We start from the raw sequence: 21513 nt of genomic DNA on the forward strand, positions 1-21513 counted from the left end.
AGCCATTCACCCAAATCCATTTTGGAGAACCCCCCGATAAGATGCATTTGGGCAAACGTGATTTCGGCTCAGAGACACTGTCCATCTGCTCCCGGGCACAAGCCCAGCCTGTGCGTGGCTCCCCACAGAGGATCCGTTCTATTAAACAATGCTACCAACGACGATGCATCTCCGGCCTGCGGCTCGAAGTGGGAGCTCTCCCGGCCGGCGCTGGATGCGGAGCGGGTCTCATCTGTAACCCTGCGGGGGAGGCTTTGCCGGAGGGCAGCCTTCTGCCACCGCGCTCCCGGCGATGTTCCTCAGGGGCGCTCCGGGCAGCACCGAACGCACCCAGGGCGGCTGCGGACGGAGGTGACGGAAGAAGGAGGCTGATGGAGGGGGGGAGCCCGCCCTGCTCCCCCTTTCCCTCCGCAAGCCCTCTGCGGCGACCGCCGCCGCTCCTCAGGCGCCCTGCCTGCCCGGCACACCCGGTGGCTGCCACTGCGGGCAGCGGGCACAGCGCGGTGGCCCCGGGGGCCGAGCCGAGCCGAGCCGAGCCGAGCCGAGCCGAGCCGAGCCGAGCCGAGCCGAGCCGAGCCCGGCCGGGCCGGGCCTCACGCACTGCGGGCGGGGGGAAGGGTAACCGCTTCGCAGCGCAGACTGTGCATGTCCAAGTGACGCATTGCAGGTACGAATCCACCAATCAGCGCCCTCCTTCTGGAGGCTCTGCACTCATCGGTATTTTTTTTCTAAGATCCTCTTCCGCCTGGAAAAATAGTTCCTCAGCCTGACCCCCCTGGCACATCCCCCCCACTCCCTCCCCATTTTACAAGCGCAGTCCCTCCCTTTCCCTCACTTTGCCCCTTCCTGCGCTGGGCCTGGGGGTTTGGGGGCAGAAAGAGGACGCGCTCGGGGTACAGGGGGGGGTCGTGCCCAGATGAGCGGGAACAGCCGGGACTTCTTTCTCAGCTCTGTTCCCCGCCGAGGAAAAGAGGAGGGGGGAGGGAGCGGCGCGGAGCGATCCGGGCGGGCTGTGAGGAGGTTTATGAGGCACTGCTGGCGGGCAGGCAGGGCTCAGTGTGAGGCGAGCCGTTGAGCGGGCTGGTCGCTCGTGTGCCCCGTGCAGCCGTTAGCTTCCACCACACCCCGCAGCCAGGCCGGGCCACCATGGTGAGTCCCTAGGCGCGGGGGCGCGGCAGGGCTTTGCGGGTGCTGGTCCGGAGTGTGTGTGGGGCAGGGGGATGCGAGTGCTTGTGGCTGAAGGGAAGGGGGGAAAGAGAGGGGTAAGTGGTTTGATCGGTGTGGGGCGAGGTTGCCTGTATAATGGGGGGTGAAGGCGTCCGTGGCTGCGGCCGTTGGGCGCAGCCCTGCAGTGCGAGTGGGCTGGGGCGGAGGGTCCCGCTCGGAGACGCCGTGTGCGTTGGGGGAAGCGGTGGTGGTGGTGGTGGTGGTGGCCGGATCCCGTCCGGGTCCCTGTCCCGCCCAGGGGCGTTGGTGCGGATTCAAAATTCAAACTGCCACTCGGTCCGAGCGCCATGACGCTTTGTCGGGGCGTGTGTCGGTTGGGGGGCGGGGGGGAGCGGCAGATAACGGTTCCTCCTGGGAGGAGATCCGCGAGGGGGGAAGAAGCCTGCCACGATGGCACCAGCTCCGCTTTCTTACCGCTTCCTCTTCCCCCCTTTCCCTCCCCTGGCTAGCCGGCGTGTGCGGCTGAATGGGGCTGGGGAGCCAGCGGCGCGGCACCGGCTGCTGCGGGCGCCTAAGATGTCTGGCTCGCTAGCGAGGTGTGTTGCGCCTGGTAATAATGCAATGCGGAGCCCTGCAGCTTCTGAGCAGCATGATGATGAGGGGCAGGCTGCCTCACTGCACCATCTCCCTCCTTGCTAGACCTGTTGTCAGCTTACGTTGGAGCCGCTTTCTCCTGCCGATTTCATGATAACGCCTTGCTGTCGGTGGCTCTGTTGAACAAGGAATTATGGGGATTTTTTTTAACAGTTTTGGCTTCCCGTTTTGGGCATTGCGGTCTTGGTCAATCACAGCTTATTTTTCTTAGCAATACGTTTGTTTAGGATTTTAATCGAGTGTCGAAATAAAATATGTTTTGTGGAATTGGAGAGTTGTTTCAAATTCGGTCTAACGGATATGAGTTTAGCGAGTTTTTTTAATTAAAACATGTGGATACTGAAACACGTACTGAAAGGAACAGTTCTGTCGCAAAAGCAACACCAATGTCCAATTGCTTAATCTCTGCATTAAGAGAAGATGCAGTTGAGTGGAATTGCCTTTTCATTCATTACATGGGAATGTATGTGTGTTTTAAAAGAATCAGATCACTGTCAACTTGCTGTGTGTAATGTGAGTGATGGGCGCTTAGAAATTAAGTATATCTTTTTTAAGTGCTCTCTCTGGGTAAAGAAATTAGGAGAACAGAATCCTGAATCTGTTCTTTTGCTTGAATTGTAAACCTGTACAACACACTGTAAAGGAAAAAAAAAAGTGAATCTAGCAGCAAAAGCCTCTTACTGCATGTAATCGTCATCTGTACAGAACCAAAAATGGAGTATCTTCAAGCAAGATCTATATAAAAAATGGGTGTGTCCAGGAGGCACAGTGACACTTTGACTGTGGTTATAGTTCATCTGAACAGACCAGACTGGCTAAACCTGTGAATATATGTTGTCCCATACTGCACATGCTAGATAAAGCAGGATGATTTGCTCCCAGAATAAGCTAACCTACTGTTTTAGCTCGTATATGCTAGTCTGTCTAGGTCTCATTCTTAAATTAACCTTGGAAGAACAGAACTATCTGTTCAGATCAGACACCTGTGAAATGTACCGAAATGCCATGTTTTGGAGGGAGACAGTGTTGTCTGTTCTGTGATGTGCTGATAGCTCTCTATCAGGCAGTTAGTCAGCTCTCTTGAGGATCTTCCAAACTGATTACAGCATAGCAGCTACGACTGTAATGGAACACTACCTCTAGAGGCTGCATGTGCCACTGAAACTGCTGCGGCACAACAGCTCCCCTTCTTTCCTAGCAGGCTAAGATTCTTTGTCAGGCCCTCAACACAATCCGGGGGTGGGGGGATGGGAGCCACTGCAGTGAAAATGAAAGTGCTGCAATATGAATTGGAGAATGCCATGTCAAAGCTATAATGGGTTTCCTGCCTTCACCAGAGGAGGTTTTCAGGTGGATCTTGACTGTAGTAAGGGGCATGTCAAAACTCTAGCATAGGGCACGTTCCAGTTATGATCTGTTTGTTTCTGAAGTTGGTTGCATCACTGGAGTTGTGCATACTGCCACACGTGTGGTGCATGAGTGTTCAGCTTAAGCTCAGGACAAAGAACTCCAGGAGTCCCCTCTAGAAGTCCCCAGTAGCATGGGTCTGGGCTGATAGCCCTCCACCTGAGTGGCATAGGAGGGAGTGATCTGGCAGCCTTGCTGGCTCCGCCTTTTACTGCTGTTGCGCAGCAGTCCCTGCAGAGCCTAGCACTGTAGAGTACAGATGGTGTTTGTTCAACCTTGCCCCACCTCCTAGCTTATCTTTCAACTGCCCTATACCTGTGGCTTCTAATAAGCAGTGTGTTCTCAAGCACTGTACCTCTTTAAAGGTATTAAGCTTAACCAAATTTATGGTTAGTGGCTATAGGATGTTTTAAGTTGCTGGAAGTTAGGAATTGTTCAGGAACATTTAACATCTTAAACACTGCTTAATGTCATGTCTCTATATAAAACAGTATGTGACTCAACTTGGTAACTCATAAGTATTGACCTAAGTAAACTTGGTTCTTGCTACTTAAATCTGATCTACAGCTTTCTGTGGATATAAATATCCTACAGAAATGTAGCACATCATTCTCTTCACTCAAGCAATAAAAATGTAAATAACATGCAAAGGTATGAGTGAGTCTGTGCTAATGATACACTCCAGATGAGCAAAAACCTGCTAGGCTTCTGTTAAGTGCCCAGCAGAATGCTTCTGCCTCAGACTAATGTTGAGTTAGTTATGTTCTCAGCACTGTTGCTACTGCCCTAGACTATCTCAGTTTTTGGGTTTTTTTGTTATTTTTAAAACTAGTATTGAACCTGTGTGGGAATACTTTCTACAGCTACTGAAATGGGGACAGGTGGAGTCTATAGCTGCAAATATCCATTGGCTGTTCTTTTAAGAAATTACTCGGTACTGTGGTCTTGATTCTTAGGTGAGTCACAGTCTGAGAAATCCCTGATGACAGCCTTTACCTTGCGCTGTTGCTGTACTGCATGTGTGGTACTGTGCAAGAATAGTTTAGCTCTTGTATGGTTTCTTGAGCAGCTTGATTCACTTCTATTTCAGGAAGAATAACCAGGAGCTGGTAATGTCGAAGTTGGTATGCAATATAGAAATGTAATTCAAATTGTAAAAAAAGCAGGTGGTGTATATACATTTTCTGGATTATTGCATTGGAAGATGGCTAATGTATATGGAGATGTTGGTGGGCACAGCTAATAACTGAAAACCTTTCTAGCTGTCAATATTGAAGTAATCCTAAAAAGGTGCTTCTTGAAGTGGTCACAACAGGAATGAAACTAAAAAAGTGGTGTTACACTTTGGCAGTAAGTGTATATTTTCTGTATTGTTTAAAGTGGTTGGTTTTGACTCTTCCATGGAGTGCTATGGGATAAAGAGCTCAAGGAGCTTCCTTGAAGAATATCTGTGGCCTGGTTACTGCAACTGAACTGAAGCTATCCAGAATTTGATGAATCTGCTAACTTGAAAGCCTAGGAAAAGTATTTCTACAGTTCTCAAACACCCGTGTTCTCTTTTAAGAGTGAAGTCCATCGTGGGTTTGGCCTCGAAGACTGAGGGTTGTGTGTTTTAGTGTGGGGTTTTTTTTTGTTGGTTTTTTTTTGGTTTTTTATTGCTGTCAAATCCAGTTGATTTAAAACTTTTCAGTGATGAAGCAAAATGAGGTATACACAAGGGGTTACCTAACTGATAAAGCAATTGCATGTCTTGCACCACTGAAGCTTTCTCTACTGATCCTATAAACTACCTGATGCTACTTCAGTCAGTAGATCTTTCTGAAGAAAGTCTAGACATCCATATGACAAATGCATTGAATTTACCAGTTTGGGCTTAAGCTGCTAGTACTGATTATATAGACTGGGTTTTTTATGGTCAGGTCTTGGACATGAAGCTTCATGTTAATCAAGGGATGATTTAATTTTAGAGAAGAGTACATCTTTCTAATTATGGCATTTTAACTTAGCAGAAGACAATAGTCAGCCTTGAATTTGGGATTTAGGGGTTACTGTCACACTACTTAATACTAAACGCTTTTGGTCTAAAAATGAGGTTTGCCAAAGTACAACTACCACTAGGCTGCTCTTAATGAGTTTAAAACTTGTATAGAGGGACATGGTGCCTTGAGTTCTTGCTAGTGTTGCTTGGTACACATGTTAATCTATTATTTGAGTGTATGAGATACTTCAGGGTCAGGAAATGAGGACAGGCTGCCAGTTCTTACTTGGCAAGCAAGCATGACTTTTGAGCTGTGCTCGTTAGAGCTATTTCAGAATGCTACAGATAAGTGCTGAAGAGCAGCTACCATATTCAGAATTCTGTGCCTTATTTTGCCTTGAACTTTTGCTACAACTATAATGATATTCTCTTTCCTTGCAGGCTGATCAACTGACAGAGGAGCAGATTGCAGGTGAGGTTTTTATATGCTGTGTTGCTACTCCTGCTTGACCTGGCACATCTCTTAATCCAGTGACAGTCTGTGTTACACAAGATATTTAGCTTTCTTAGGAACTGAGGAAGTATTGTGGAATATTTCCATTTGTCTCAAGTTTTAAAGGCCTGTCTACTGCAAACTGAAAGGGGTGGGGAGGAGTCTCTGGTGAAGACTTGTAATCTGGAGTGCTCTTCTAGCAGAAGGCAAAAATAATTTACTTTGCAGTCTCTGTCAGGCATGTTTCAGTGTGCCTGTTTCTGATGACAGCAGAGGCTGGCTTCTTGATATTCCATATTTGGAACTGCACTCTGTGCTTGGACGCAAGTGTTCTGTGCACTGTTCTAATGGTCTGGCACTTGATTTGAAATGCTTAAATAAATATGCATATCTTGCGTCTTAATATTTGCCCCATAACAATCATTTATATATTTGCACTGATAACTGTCTGCTAGTGGCTAAAATTTGATTGCTGTCTCCTACTCATGCAGGCTGCACAAACTAGTATCTGTCACTGCTCTCTCAAGACTGATCGCAATTTTAATTGATGTGACTTAAAGCTGGTAATGCAGAATTAGGCCTTGCCATGGACATTCAGAAACTTCAGGGGTTTTGACCTGACAAGTGTGTAGTGTTAATACTAGAAAGTGTTGGTGTGCATAACTGTCATGTGAAAAGATTTTAGAGGGTGTTAGGGTTCTGCTAATCTAATAGTACTAGGTCATGCATACAAATAACAGCCTCTAAGAGGTAGTGTTATTTAACTGGTGTAACTCTTGAAGACACGGTATTAAACAGAAGTGTCATAATGAGCTAGTTTGTTTTCAGCATAATTGCCAAATTTGAAGTGTAAGAACATTCTTTAGCTTTTAGACTTCACAAGCTTGCTTTAATTTGTAGGAGACTGATTATGGTTTTGTGGAAAGTCCTTAGTCTATTTACTTGTTGCCATGGTATTGTCTTAAGAGTAAACACAAGCCAAATCTAGTTCAACTCAAGATTTTTTTTTTGTGTGTGTGTGTGGAAGTGGCCTACATATCTTAAGGGGTTTGTGATCAGTTTAGTTAGAGCAGGCTTTATGAACTGTCACTGCTGTCTCTTCCGTAATGGTTCATTGTTTCAGTTTGTAACTGTAGATGCTTTATTAGTTGATGTAGCTGATTACGGAATATAAACCGGAAGCTTCTTAACACCACCTTGGGATTAGTGCAAATGTTAGCTATTAGTAATGATGGTACATTTTTCATAGCCAAAAGTGAGTATTAATAGGCTTGTCATACTGAAATAGAGGTTTTTCATCTGTGTGAAAAGAGTAGAACTTTGTATCCAGTGTAAAATGGACTGCTACTTTCAGTTTGACTGTAGTATTTCATGAAGTAAATGTGTCATCAGGTAAACCATATAAACCTCTGATATGAAGACATTAACTGGTTTGTTGGAGAACTGCCCTGAGTACTGCTTAGGAAGGGTTTGATTGCAGGTGTCCAAGCAGTCTGCTTAGTTCAGCTGTTGAAGGCCAGTGTCTTGTATGGGAAAACAATCATAGGTACAGATTGTGTTTTACAGAGACTGTAGTTTTACAAGCTTGAGCCCCCTTACCACTCCATTTCAACTAAGCTGAAGATACCTAGCTTTTGAGTTAAAGGTGGGTGCTACAATGTAGAGACAATACTTCTTAAACAATAGGCCAAAGTAATAAAAGCGGCTATTTCACAGAATCACAGAATCCCAAGGGTTGGAAGGGACCTAAAAAGATCATCTAGTCCAACCCCCCTGCCAAGAGCAGGGTAACCTACAGTACATCACACAGGAACTTGTCCAGGCGGGCCTTGAATATCTCCAGAGTAGGAGACTCCACAACCCCCCTGGGCAACCTGTTCCAGTGCTCTGTCACTCTTACAGTAAAGAAGTTCTTCCTGATGTTAACGTGGAACTTCCTAACAACCTCTGAAGACCAGAATTACAGCTGTTTAAGATTCCAGATGTTCTTATATCCTTTGGAATTCATTGGTCATATAGGACAGAAGGTCCTTGCCTTTATATAGGTAGGGATGAAATACTTCCCAGGTTTTGTTCATATGAAAGACTGGTTTTGAAAGCCTAGCGTCAATGCTAGCTGCAACCTCATCCAGTAAGAGTTAGTTGCCAAGTCAAATGGATATCCCTTCGGTTAAGTGTTGTATTAAAAAGCTGTATAGGTCAGAACCACTTGATGTGGGTGGCTGTGGGGGTGTGACTGTTAAGATGCTCTGTCCCAGAGCAGCTGGTCTAGTGAGCTATACTCCTTCCCCTAGATCTCAAAGGTCTAAATGGGCACTGAACAAGTAGGCCTATGTATGGTGTTTGTTCTTAGTGTGTTGTGGTTCTCAGTTGGGAATCTAACCGCAAGAGTGATTTAGAATTTATTTCATAGTAGAAATAGTCATATTCAAGTGTTGAGCTCCTGGTAGCTGTGAAGAAAACAATTGACATTCTCCTATAAAAGTTCCAGACATAGCTGGCTAAACTGTATGAGGGTGGGAATGGTAGTTCTGGTTCAATGAACATATTAGGTCACTGAAGACTGCAACTTCATCTGGAAAGGTGATGTGGTGCAGGCGCGCCTCAGAAGCTATTGTTAAATAGAACATTTTGAGCTAGGGTGTTAGAGGTCACATTCTGTTGGACCAGCCTTTCTTTTGTGGAGCCTAGAAGTAGTCTTTTCTCAGTGCAGTGCAATTCTCAGAAGGAAGGCTGAAGCTTTGTAAGCTGGCCTGGAGATGAGTGTTTTCTGCCAGCACTGTCCTTTGATTTCTGGCAAGTTAGCCTTATCTAGGATACAAGAGAATTTTCACTTGTAGCTTGCTATGAAAGAGTGTTGAATAGAGGGAGGATTTGCTTTAAATGCTGCATGGAGTGATAAGATGTTTAGGTGTGGGAGGTGTGACTTATAATCTTATGTTGCAGAAGCCAGAACTGAGTTGCTCACTAGGCTTAAGTGTTTCATAGCTGCCTCCACTGGCCATTGCTGTAAATCCTCCAAAGCTATGCTAGGTTGTTATAGTCTAAACTCTATCTGTATAGGTTGTTACTCCTTTGTTCTGATTACTGGAGGTGGTTCCTAGATGTAGTTTAAGAGGTATTCTAGTTGTGTTCATAACTCAATTCAGCATTTCAAACAGGAGTATGTTGTTGATCTTGACTTGCTTTACTTTTACTGTCTTTATGGTTATTTCTCAGCCTAATGCATCTTCATCTGCATGGCCCACATTGTAGAAAGCAAGTCTTTCAATTTTGCATAAAGGTTGCTACTTTTTCTAAGCAGGGTCATTGCAATACAGTGAAGTTGTTTTACTGACAGTTGATCTTCAAGTAGGATGAAGTGGTTAATAGCTGAACATTTAGAATTGTACTGTCTGACTCTGGATAAAGACTCAGTGCTCCCCTTCTGAGGTCCTTCTTCTGTGATAGACTACAAACTTTTCTACTAGGCTTGATCTGAAAGCCTTTTCCTTCTTGGTGTAAAGCTTTACTCCTGGTAAACCTATTTGTTGCCTGAGCTAACTGAAACTAATCCCAAAGACTGTTTGGAAGCTACTGTAGGCACAGGTTATAGCTGCCTGTTTGGGTAAGCCTGTTTCTGCTTTGTGGTTATACAATACTGGCTTGAAACTATTTAATCTGGTCCTGTGGTAGCCTTGCTCTGATTCTTATGTGCTAAACAGTGGGAGTTGGCTTTTGGAACACTTGAGTCTGTTAGATGTAGAAGAGTGGTTTGTTTTTTTTCCTGGATGGGACTCAACCATGGCTCTGGTATTATAGCTGCATTCATGAACTATAAAAAGCCTATTTTTGTAGTTGTGTTTTTAACACTTGCCAGCTTGTACTCACCTCGAGTGTTTCAGAGTACGAAATGGATGAAGTAGGACTTCATGTAGTTCATGTGAAAACACAGCTTTTACTGTGACTAATCCTGATCTGGGAAACCCACCATCTGGAAAGCTGGCTGCTTGAAAATTTGAAAAATTAATTCTTGGAAGTATTTTTGATGCAGGAGCACCCTTGAGCTAACAAGTTCTCCAGAGGCATGATCTCAGATAACTTGAAAGCTGTAAAAGGATTTGAACTGTACAAGAGAAACAGCTATGTTTTTCATGTTTAAGTTTTATATGAGCTATTCCAGTCCAGTGAGCAAGTTTAAGGTCTGTGGCCAAAGACAAACAGATGGCATGGATTAAAACCAACTCCTGTTTTTGGGCTGGACAATTAAACATGTTATGCTTGTATTAATATTGCTGGCTACAGTACAGCCGTTATAGGGGGTTAAGAGGTAGCATGGCAATGCGATTAAGCAGTCTTACAACAGTTTGACTAGTTCTGTGAAGGCTGTTTCAGAATACAGCAGGACTGATGTAATTTTCTAAGCAGCCTTTCAGAAACTAAGATGCCAGTGGCTTTCCTCCTTGATCAACTGACTGGAGTTGTGTACATACAGAGACTGAAAAACTGCAGAAGGCAACTGAGAGAGAAGGCCGGAAGAGAAGTTCCTTTGTAGCTAGCTATGGCTAAATGTCAATACTTATGGTACAGGTCCTACAGCTTCATGTAGTATATGTTGTTCAGGTTTCAGGCCCAGCAGAACTGAGTTATAATGAGAATTTGGTTTTAGCTGGGTCTGATTACAGCTTTTCCCATTGATTTGTCCTTATTAGTAATAGAAGTGCTAGTCACCTGTAGCAGTTGTACTGCTTTTCAGCTTTCTCAAAGTAATCTCGTGTTTCCTTGTGAGACAAACAGTTCCTACCAAGGATGTGGATCATTGTAGTTGTAGATAGCTATTCCTTTCAGCTTTGCATTAGGGATCCTTGTTTGAGAGGGATCTGAGTGCTTGTGAAATGGATGAACTTCCATCTTACTTTACTGGTTGATTAGACTGGCAGGTTGTTTTCCAGATGCTGGTGCTAAACCAGACTGAGCAGTATATTGAAATTTTTCTCAAGAGAATGACATCAAGTTCTGTAATTCACAACAATAAGCAGCAGGGGATTCTTACATGGTTAAATAAACTCAACCTTTCAAAGCTGAAGGGATTAACTCCTTTTTTTGTTGTACAGAATTCAAAGAAGCTTTTTCACTATTTGACAAGGATGGTGATGGTACTATAACTACAAAGGAGTTGGGGACAGTGATGAGATCGCTTGGTCAGAACCCCACAGAAGCAGAGCTACAGGATATGATCAATGAAGTAGATGCTGATGGTAAGATTTTACTAATAAATAATGGAGTGAAGTGTCTAAAACTTGCTTTTATTAACAAAGTAACTATCTTGCAGGCAATGGCACAATTGACTTTCCAGAGTTTCTGACAATGATGGCAAGAAAAATGAAGGATACAGATAGTGAAGAAGAAATTAGAGAAGCGTTCCGTGTGTTTGACAAGGTACTAAAACTTTTATCTTAAATATTTGTTGTGAAGACTCGGTGAGTTCTAAGGAGCTTCCTCACTGAATTGAGAGGTATCTGCAATCCTGTGATCTAGAACCTCTGGGTTACCTAAAAACCCTGGAGTTCAAGTCTACTCTGGTCACCTGAGGGTCAAAGGAGTCATCTTGATAGTGGGTGATACTATTAAGCAGCCACTTGCTATGATACTAAAATACTCTCAGAAGGATGGCAGGGAAATTGTTTAAATATTCTTAAAATTGTTCTCTTTCATAGTATCAACACTTCAATATCTAGTGCCCCAACTAGGTTGTTACATGTAAAAGTGGTTTTTGAAGGTCTTATGGCTTTGTGCTGTCTGCCATGAATCAGGTGAATGAGAAGTAGCCTGTGTTGTAAGAAATGGTGCTGGAAACAGTCAGTCACATGACTGAATAGGCATCTGTCACCTAAAAAGGCTGCAGAAGGTGCCAGTTGTTTTGTCAGTAACCTAAATATGCCTTGGATAGGACAGCCAGAGTAGAATGTATTGGATAAGTTGTTTTTAAAATGTCTTTTTAAGACTTAAGATCCTGAAAAATACTGAAGGTGTGCTTACAGCTTTTATTTGCTTTGTGCAGGTGCTAGTGTCTAAAGTTGTGTTAACTCCTTAATGTCCAACTTGCTCTGCAGTATTTTTAACTTACAGTTAAGTCGCTAGGCTATAGGCAAGTCTATTCCAGTCTTCCTTTTCTCCTCTCAGGATGGCAATGGTTACATTAGTGCTGCAGAACTCCGTCATGTGATGACAAATCTTGGAGAGAAGCTAACAGATGAAGAAGTTGATGAAATGATTAGGGAAGCAGACATTGATGGTGATGGTCAAGTAAACTATGAAGGTAAGGAGTTAACATTCTTTTTGTGTAGCGCTTTCAATGCTAGTGATTGTGTTGATGTGTTGATAGCCACACCAAATTTAAACAGGGCAGTGTTCGGATGAGGTCTTCTCAACACTTAGTGTTCCTTTAAGCTAATGTCTTTTAGTTTGTACATTTTGTACCTCTAAATAGCTTTAAGCTTGAGTGCATTAATACCTTTGTGCCAAAGGCAAAAAATAACTATTCAGCTGTGTAAGAAATAACTTTCTAAATCTAATGATGTCAAATGACCATTAGAATAAGGAAGCTAGCTGAGATGTTCATGTACTGTTTTGTTCACTAATGAGCATCGATTGAAATGTAGGAAGTCACTTATTTTTTCATTAATGCTCTTTAAAATTACCAATTCAAGGGGGAAGGCTCCTAAAATACACAGAAGACTTATTAAATGATTTCACACAAATTGGCTGCAGCATTTGCTCATTTCCATTTCCTCCTTTCTTCCTGGTATTGAAACTTGAATGAAGTCATGCAAGCAGGAGGAGTTCTGTTAGACAATTACTTGCAGCTCAGAAGGACTAGGCTTGGTTTCATTTTAACTTTCTGAACATCTTGCAGAAAGGAGCTGGGGTGTTTTCAGGCAGTGCATTTACTGTTCCTGAGGGGTAGGTGTGGTTTCCTTTGAAGGCCTTTTCTGGTGGTGGCCTCAGGATGAGTGCTCATCTGCAAGTGAAAGGCATTCTTATGAATAAGGCTGCTGCCTCATAACAGTACTTGCAGATAGACTGTTCAGAGGCTGGTATTAGAGAGGGCAGACATCCCTCTTCTTTCCAATTGCTCTTTTGAAACTTCAGCAACCAGTTAACTCCTCTTAGATCCGGGTTTCTTTTTGTTATTGTACCTAAAATTATGGTTCAGCAAGACAAGTGAAAAATCCTATTTTGCAGGATCTAACTTCCATTTTGCTGTGAATAAACAATGATTCAGTTGCTTAAAGCTGGCCAGGTGAGATAGGAACATTTGTGCTATTCTGCTTTGAAAAACAAAAAAATGGAAAGCTCTGCAGTGTCTTGGTTGTACACCTACTTAATTGATGGACACTTCAGCACAATTTCTACTGATCTTAGTCATGCTTAGGTATCTTGTCCCTGTCTGTAAGTCAGTGGGCAGGAGGACCCTGTAAAGTTTCCTTTTTTGGAAATAAGGCAGTTCTCCAGTTTGCTGAGGGACCAGCTCTTTTTGATAAAAGTGGAGGCATTTTGCCATTAAAACTAGGAGGAGTTTAAGATGTGATTGGTGGATAAAGGGTACTGTCTTGAAGATGCTCTTTTGAATATAACTGGAAGTGTAGTATTGAAAATGTTAGCACTAGTAAGGCAGGTCACTTCTCAGATCTTGCAGTTCAGATTTTTCTCTGAATAACTCATGCAATTCTTTCCTTTTGCAGAGTTTGTACAAATGATGACAGCGAAGTGAAGACGTTGTACAGAATGTGTTAAATTTCTTGTACAAAATTGTTTATTTGCCTTTTCTCTGTTTGTAACTTATCTGTAAAAGGTTTTTCCCTTACTGTCAAAAGAATATGCATGTATAGTAATTAGAAGGCCATTCCTCCATGTTTTTCTCCTTTATCTTACTGTCATTGTTCTGATTTTTTGGAAAATTGATCTAAGTAACAAATGTTGCATGTGGCTTACTCTGGATATTTAAGCCCTTCTGCACATCTGAAGTTAGATGGAGTTGGTTAACTGAGGGAACATCTGGGTTATCTGTTTTTAAAAAAAGTAGCTTTCTTTAGGAGATGTAGGTATGACTAGTGTTACAAGTTACATAAAGTAAGCTAGGGTTTACCATGCATTAGCAATTCCTTAGTTAAAGCAACATGCTGGTTCTATTTCTCCAGTGTATAAAGGAGCTTATTCCACTTTCTGTGAGGGAGGATAAGAACTCTTGCAGCTAACTGCAGGATAAAACCATGTGAATAGTATATATACATGTGGCTAATGCACTGTAAAAATCATTCTCCTAGCTTGCTTCACAGTAACTTGTTTGTGGCCATACCTGTAACATGTTGTTGAAATGTGGAGTCTTAACGTTGTGGACGATTGACAGTCAACAATATGAAACTTAAGTTGCACTAATGCAAAACGGGTGATTTATCCAGGTACTCGTACACAAGTTTTTTTTGTACTGCTGGTCCTGTACCAGAAAACATTTTCTCCTCTTGTTACTATGCTTTTTAAACTTTGTTTAGCCACTTATTTTAAAAAATCTGCTTCTGGCACGATTTGCCTCAAATCCATTCCAAGTTGTATATTTGTTTTCCAATAAAAAAATTACAATTTACCCATACTGTTTCAATGTATCCTTGAATTATTTACAGGAATTGTTCAATACCGTTGCTGCTCTGTGTTTCAGTATGTAGCAGTTTGGTTTGCTTATGCAAATGATTGGCTGTCTTAAAATAGCTTGGAAGGTGAAAACTTAGTCCTTAAACTCTGGCCCTTAATAGTATTGTTGACTTGAAGAAGCTTTCTTACTAGTAGTTTAAAATGTATTTTACAGTCTTGTGTGGAGCTTGGTGCTTCAATAAACTTACCGTAGTGACTGGCTATGCCCACTATCTGTAGACATTGTGAACTGGATGTTGACCTAGTTCAATAGTTGACCTAAAATTAAAATTCCTTGTTCAGACAACTAAACCTGTTTGCTTTCTTTTAATTATTTTGGAGTTTATTCCATGTCAGCTGCTACATGGGGGTAACATAGTCTCACACCTGGACTTTACTGAAACTGTCATGTCCAAGTTGCCATTCAGGATGCAGTCACTTCAAAGTACAGAAGGAAAACATTCTCTTACTGATAGCTAATATGCATGATTGCGCTTCTAGCACTGGTTTTTGTCAAGGTTTATTTTCAAGTAGAAAACAAGCCTGGTTTTAACCAAGGACAAATCCAAGATGCAAAAGAATGCCGGAGGCTGTTTGTGCCCCTTGCCTTCTAGTCCTGGTGAGAGCTGACTGGTGTTACATAGATGGCTATATGGTTATCTTGTCTGGGGATTCTGGTTGCCTTTCAGTAAAGTGTTGGCCCCTGCATCTGGTCACCCTCACTGGTCCCAGTGAGCAGTTACCTAATGCTTTAAAACTGTTTTAATAATCTGAGATATTTATAATTACAGTGAAGATGTAAAACTAGGACAGCTGATGAACCTGAATTCAGAAACACTTGATCAGATGCTTGTAATCATTAATCTCAAAGTCATGTTTGAATTGCCAGGATCAGAATTCCTTAGAATTGTTGCTTGTGCCCTGGCACTCTGATTCAGGAAGCTTACACAGTCTAAATATTCTAGCAGTTAGGGTCTGCCTTCTACAAAATGAGTGACCAGACATTTTCTGTCCAGTCTTCATCCTGTGGCCTTAGGAGCTAGTGGACAAGACACAGGTGCTTAAACTGGCACAGAATGAGAATTTTGTAGAACCATCAGAAGAACCACATGAAATCCTGAATTGCAGGACAATTGCAATTATGCAGGAGCATTGCAACCTCATTTTTAGAGGTAAGTAACACAGACAAGGATCTGACAAGAATTTGTATTTACCAATCTTGTGCCTTGAGTTTCAGTAGGCTGGGAATTGCACATAAACCCAGAGTCTTCTGCTTCAACTCAGTGTGCATGTGGAAGCATCTGTCTAGTGCAGAAAAGAGAAGGTCTTTTCCACTATGGAAGACTGCCTTGGCTGAGATAATTCCCTTTCATAAAAGGAATGAGTAAAGAATGGGTGACAAGGCCACCTTGACTTACTGCGTTTTAGCTGCTTACTGGTGATGGTGTCTAGTAGCAGGAAAAGCTGCTGGTTTTGTTTATGATGCTGTTAATTAAATGAAATGCCTGATGTCTAGGTTGATACTGAAATCTTGTAACTTTATTTACGTAATGTTTAACTGCAGAATGATAATTTTTTAGTATCATTCCAGTACTTCCTGCTGATGGAAGAATGTCTCCTGAGGTACAGTTGGTGAAGCAGTGTGGTGGAAGTTCATGACACCAGTCACTAAACTTGAACCTTTTGACTAAGGTCACTTGCAAGTGCTTTTGCTATTGTGAAATAGGTAGTCCTTGGGTCATTCTGAGTATGCAGGAGTACTTTGTAAGTTAGAGCTTCTGGTAGCTTGCTAAGATACAATCCCTCATTGTGTCTGTTAAATATGGTGGAGGTTCTTACTCTATCCAGTAATAGTAAGAACAAGTAGTACAACATTGCAGTAAAACACCTGGTGGTGCTGTCTTATTCTAAAATTGGGGGTGAGGTGGGAGATGTGCCTGAAGGCTGCTGTTACCTTAATTTATAGGCTATGGGGGAGATCCTGTTGATGTGTACAAAACCCTGATGGGAGGGAATGAAGACCGAGCCAGATTCATCATCTCAGTGGTGCCCACAGGCAGGATGGGGCAGTGGGCATGATAGAAAGATGATGTTCTATTTGGACAGAAGGAAAGACTTTTTTACTATGAGAGTGTTCAAACACAGGTTGTGGAGCCTGTGCAGATCCAGAACCTAGGTGAGGAAGTGCTGGGCAAGTAGTTTTAGATGGCCCTGCTTGGGTAGGGTGTTGGACTAAGTGATCTCAAGAGGTCCCTTCTGACCTAACTGACCTGTGAAGTGAAAGCATCCCTGCCAGCTTCTAGATGTGCTGCGGTGTGCAACCGTGTCTTCATGTGGTGGTCCTTCCCAGTGAAGGAAGATATGTAAGTCTACATTGAGCATCATAAATTTTGAAGTATGTCTCTTAACTTGACCTGTTAGTGTTGGATGTCACCAAGCAGGATTATAGAAGACGCTGTTGTACCTCAAGGCTGTGAGCTGTCCTGAAAATAATACTTATCTAATCACTTGTAACTGGAATTTTGGTGGGGGAATGTATCACTGGATGAGGAATAGTAGCTGGGTGGCCCCTTTCAGGAACTGTTTGGTAACATCCTGCAGCAAAATGATTGTATTCTTATTTATATCACTTATTATATGACTACACTGTGTTTCTTGGACAGAAACAATCCAGTTAAGAAGGAAGCTGTGTTGAACAGTTTGACTGTTGTGTAGGTAAGGGAAGCTTCCATAGTTCAGGATTGTCATTGCTGGCCGTTTCCAGTGGGAGTGGGTGAAAACACTAGGGAGGCTTCCAAAATTCTCCTTGATGCACTGAATTTAAAACCAGTTTTCCATTGAAGTCTTCATGTTGTAGTGGGTACTGAAGAAAGTTTCACTCTAATTCAGAACCAGTCTGTCAAAAGATAGACTTTTCAGTTAAAAATACTTAGTTTAGCAAAGAACTGTAAAAATGCATCTTGAAAAGCAATATTCCCCCCCCCCGCCAAGTCCAAGTGAGAAAAGTAGGTATTTGAGATGACTGTATATGACTACACTGGGGTTTTCTGGTCCAAGTATAAAAATAGGTCATGTTCAGCCGAAAGGGGCAACACTGAAAATCTTGGTTACTGCATAACTAATCTATGCTTAACACAACTTTGAAAAGGAGATAGACTCTTCATTCAGACAGAGGGAACTGATTTGGGAGCTTGTTGGAGTAAGTGTATTTTTTATATCAGCATTTCCTCAGTCACCTTTTTCCCTACTTACACCTACCTACACAGGCTTAACTGTTCTCACACTGCATCCGCTCCAGTGTCTGGTTTTGCAAAATGTTCTTCCTCTCTAAGAACAGTCACAGTTTGTCAGGTATCTGTTTACTCTGGTCTTGAAGAATTGAGTCTGGTATCTGTGTATTCACAGCTTTAAAAAATTGGATTTTTAGGGACTTACACTATGTTTACAAAGAAAAAAGTAAATATTGGGGTGGGGATGGGGACCTTAATTTTCTGGTGCCCCTAAGAGCAAGTCCGATGCCAAGTGGCAGTTTTGACTTGAAACTCATGCCTAGCTGCTCCTTAGGAAAATACTTCCGATGGCTTTTTTTAATATGACATATGGAGAAGATGGCATTTAGTTTAGTGTCTCTAAACTTGAGTCCTGAGATACTGTTTTGAGAAATTGCGGACAGATTTAGTCCAACTGGAATACCTTAAGGTGAGATTCATCAAAAGATGCAGAAGATATGGTGAAGGTCACTTAACAGGAACAGCCTAAAGATGGGGCATATTCACTGCAGAACTCTGGTTGGATGATACAATGCAGTAACTCCTACACTTCAGAACACTATGCAAAGTTTCAGTAGGCTATGGAAGAATGGCTCTGCATTTTACTAGATGCTTTGTGTATCAGAATCTGAGAATGGTTTGGGTTGGAAAGGACTTTAAGGATCATCCAGTTCCAACCCCTCAGGAAAGAAAAGGGGCAGGAGAAAGGATGAAAGAATACAGATCAGAAGGATAATGTGGGAGGAAAAGATGAGTTTGATGTAAGCATCCAATACTTGAAGCAAGACAAAGCCTGACACCATTCCTGGAATAATGCTGAGTCCCTAGGTCTGGAGCCCCTGCCTTGCTCCTGCAGGTTGGTCTCAAAAGGTGTCTGAGTTTGCTGGTAAGTTTCTAGTGCCCCTCCACAGCTAGGATAGAGTATTTAGATTGTTCCAACTGCATAATTCTAATTTTGCAGACAAGACCTTTGCGCAGGCATGTATGTGCTCGGAAGTTGAACTTCCTTATTGATAAACCAGTACTTCTGTTAGTAGTAAGGGACACTGATCAGCCAACAATAGTGGCTCTCTCTTAGCACCCCTCTTGGAGCCATTGCGATAGCCACCATCTTGTGCTGCTGGCTGGCTCCTTTCATGACAAGGCAACCTCACACGTATTCCTCTTCCTTCTGGGTCTGACAAGCCCCAAGTTCAGATCAATTGCTGCGTGTATCATTGCAGCAGTATGATCCTGGTCCTGGGGTACCTTCTGGAAAGGCACAGGCTTTCTGTCAGTCAGAAAAATGCCACTAATGGTCTTTGAGGGAAGGAATTTCTTCTGGTTTTCTGTAATGGCAGGATTGTAGAAAAGCTGTTTAGTTCTGGAGTGAGAGCTTTTGTACTTATTTTTTTCTTAAACTCAACTAAATGAGTTCTTTCACATAGCTGCAATAACTGATATTGAAATAAAAAGCAAAAAAAGATTCGTATCTCTTGCCCTGCCCCCAATCTGTTATTAATTGGGAAGAATTAAATTATTAGTAACCCCAGGCAGGCTGTGGGATTACTCAGTTCCCTCCCTTTCTAAAGTGTTCTAAAGCATCTGACTACCATAAACATATTATTCTCCTAAATATCCACTGTCTTTCTAATATTAACTGAACTTTGAAAGCCTTCAAAAGACCTCTGATGCTCCCTATGTCTAAAGTGTAATTGCTCTTTTGTTGCTGCCAGATCACTTACACAGAACAGGAATATCATGATTCAAGATCTATTCTAAAGGTCTGTGGTCAGTGTAGTCTTTGCATTGACTCAAAAGGCCTTGAATATGCTTAAAAGTAAAGCTGCTTAATGGATTAGAATGTGTGAAAACTTCCAGTAATTTGGAGTTGATTCACAAAGCTGTGTTATGTTAGATGATTTTTTCCCCTTTTTTAAGTTGGTAGAATTAAGATGGGCTTAATTCTGTTTTCAACTCTGAGAATAGTAGGCATTTTTTCCATGCAATTAATATTGGCATTTATTCATTCACATTACATTTGAAAAGGCTGCCAAGACAGTGCTAGGGGATTGTCTTCTATTGTCTTTCCCTATGAGGAAGCCATCCCACCAGGTAGGTTGACAGGCAAGTTTGCAAGATCACCTGAAAACAAGAGCAAATGAGCACTTTGAGCAATTCTTCCTGGTTTAATCATTTGTTATTCTACCAGTGGGACAAGATCTCTTCATTTCTTGAAATAGGCTGTGATGCCCAGGTTAAACAGGGAAGTTAAGCCTCTCTGCCAGTATTTCTATTCTCTTCCACCCTCATGTTGTAGCATCCTATCTGGATTTCAGCAGGCAGTGGCTTCACTAAAACCTTTGAAAATCCTTCTGTGGTTCTTTACTGGGTTTTGGAAGAAATGCTACCAAAAAATCTCATTTACTTCTGGCAGCTTTTTCTTTCCCTTGAATTTGCCTATGTTTTAACCTTCACTAAGGAAGCATTAGCTAGGGAGACATGTCTGGTGCCCTGAAGAGCTCTCCATGTGATCCAAGCTGGAGGTCTGTTGCAGAGTGGCCCAAACTGCTGTGCTGTAATTTCATCATTTATCTGGCATAAATTGGATTTGAGGGTGGGTTTTGTTGCCAAGGCTCTGCTGAAAAGAGGTATAAAATGCTTGTTTTATTAGAGAGTAATCTTCACTACGAAAGCAATGAAATCAGGGGAAATTATATGGGGGCAGAAAGTTTCATATTGATGGTCCTTGCTTTCTTGGCTGTTTCTATCTAAAGTCTGCCTGCCAGGTTAGCAGTTAAAAAGGAAGAAAACTCTCATTTACTTGTGAAGCAGATTGGAAGCATCTACATCAATCCCAAAACCTACCTTCTCATCTGCATCCGAGAGAAAAGCACCTCCTTGCAATCTGTGAAGAGTTGGCACGCCGCTATTGAGGTAACTTGCTGAATAGTCTTAAGCAAACTGGTGGTTTTCAGAGAACATCTGATGCAATTACATTTTATATCAGAAGCATGGGGAAAGTGCATCCAGTATTCACATGTATTTGTGTTTGTGTCTTCAGCCCTCACCCAGCCTTCTCTTCTGCACCTAGCCAAAGTAGGATGCTTTCACCAAAAGTGCTGATAGTTATATCCATTCAATGTTGGCATAGCAGGATGAAAGGAGTTGCGTAAATAGTATCTGCCACTTCAGCTGCCCTTTGTTTCCTCAAAGGGGAGAGGCAGAGACCCTACCTTGCCAATCATGCTGAAGGGCAAAATTTCACTGCTAGTATACCTCTGGGGAATGCTCTCGAGCCTTTCCAGATGAGAGGTTTCTCTTAGCTTGTAAACATGTCCTTAGCTCTGGGTAGATTAGCTATTTCAGTAATTTTCATCAGAATCTCCCCTCTCCTATTTCTAGTAATTTCACTGGTGAAATACTGGTATGTGCTTTCATCAGTCATTGACTTGTAGTTAAAATAAGGACAAATTGAAATGAGAGTTTACATTTCCAATATGTCTGCAGAGAATGAACTTCAGAAGGAACTCAACTCACATGCTTAAGCAGCCAATGCTAATATGAGGTAGTTAGGTAGTGTGAGATTTTCCTTGAGAAACCTGGCTCAGCTCAGTGAAGCCCACCCACAGTTTTAAAGAAGGGAGAGCATCTATCTAAACCAAAAGTTAGCATCTTGCTACCGAGTGCTTCTATGTACTTTCTTCCTACTTTTGTAGATTTGATAGGAGAAATAACATTCTTAAAGCACCATGAAGAAGTACCAGCACCTGATCTTTTAAAGACAAGGTAAGTGTTTCTTGAATATGTAGGAGAGAGAAACAATAGCTGTGACTTGCTTTCGGAATGTAAGTGGATGAAGGCTCTAGGGATCGCTGTTCTGTAGGTAATACATGACC

At 42.4% G+C, this 21513-nt stretch overlaps 1 protein-coding gene across 1 annotated transcript; it reads left to right on the forward strand.

The window, feature by feature from the left end:
* Positions 1-1007: 1007 nt before the first annotated feature.
* On the forward strand, positions 1008-14322 carry CALM2 (calmodulin 2). Its single transcript, XM_065679462.1, has 6 exons — positions 1008-1149; positions 5648-5678; positions 10793-10936; positions 11011-11117; positions 11862-11997; positions 13424-14322. The coding sequence occupies exons 1-6, from the start codon at positions 1147-1149 to the stop codon at positions 13450-13452; spliced, it is 450 nt and encodes a 149-aa protein (XP_065535534.1). The 5' UTR covers positions 1008-1146; the 3' UTR covers positions 13453-14322.
* The last annotated feature ends 7191 nt before the right edge of the window (positions 14323-21513 follow it).

This window comes from Lathamus discolor, chromosome 5 (assembly GCF_037157495.1).
Source record: "Lathamus discolor isolate bLatDis1 chromosome 5, bLatDis1.hap1, whole genome shotgun sequence".
Classification (NCBI taxonomy): Eukaryota; Metazoa; Chordata; class Aves; order Psittaciformes; family Psittacidae; genus Lathamus; species Lathamus discolor.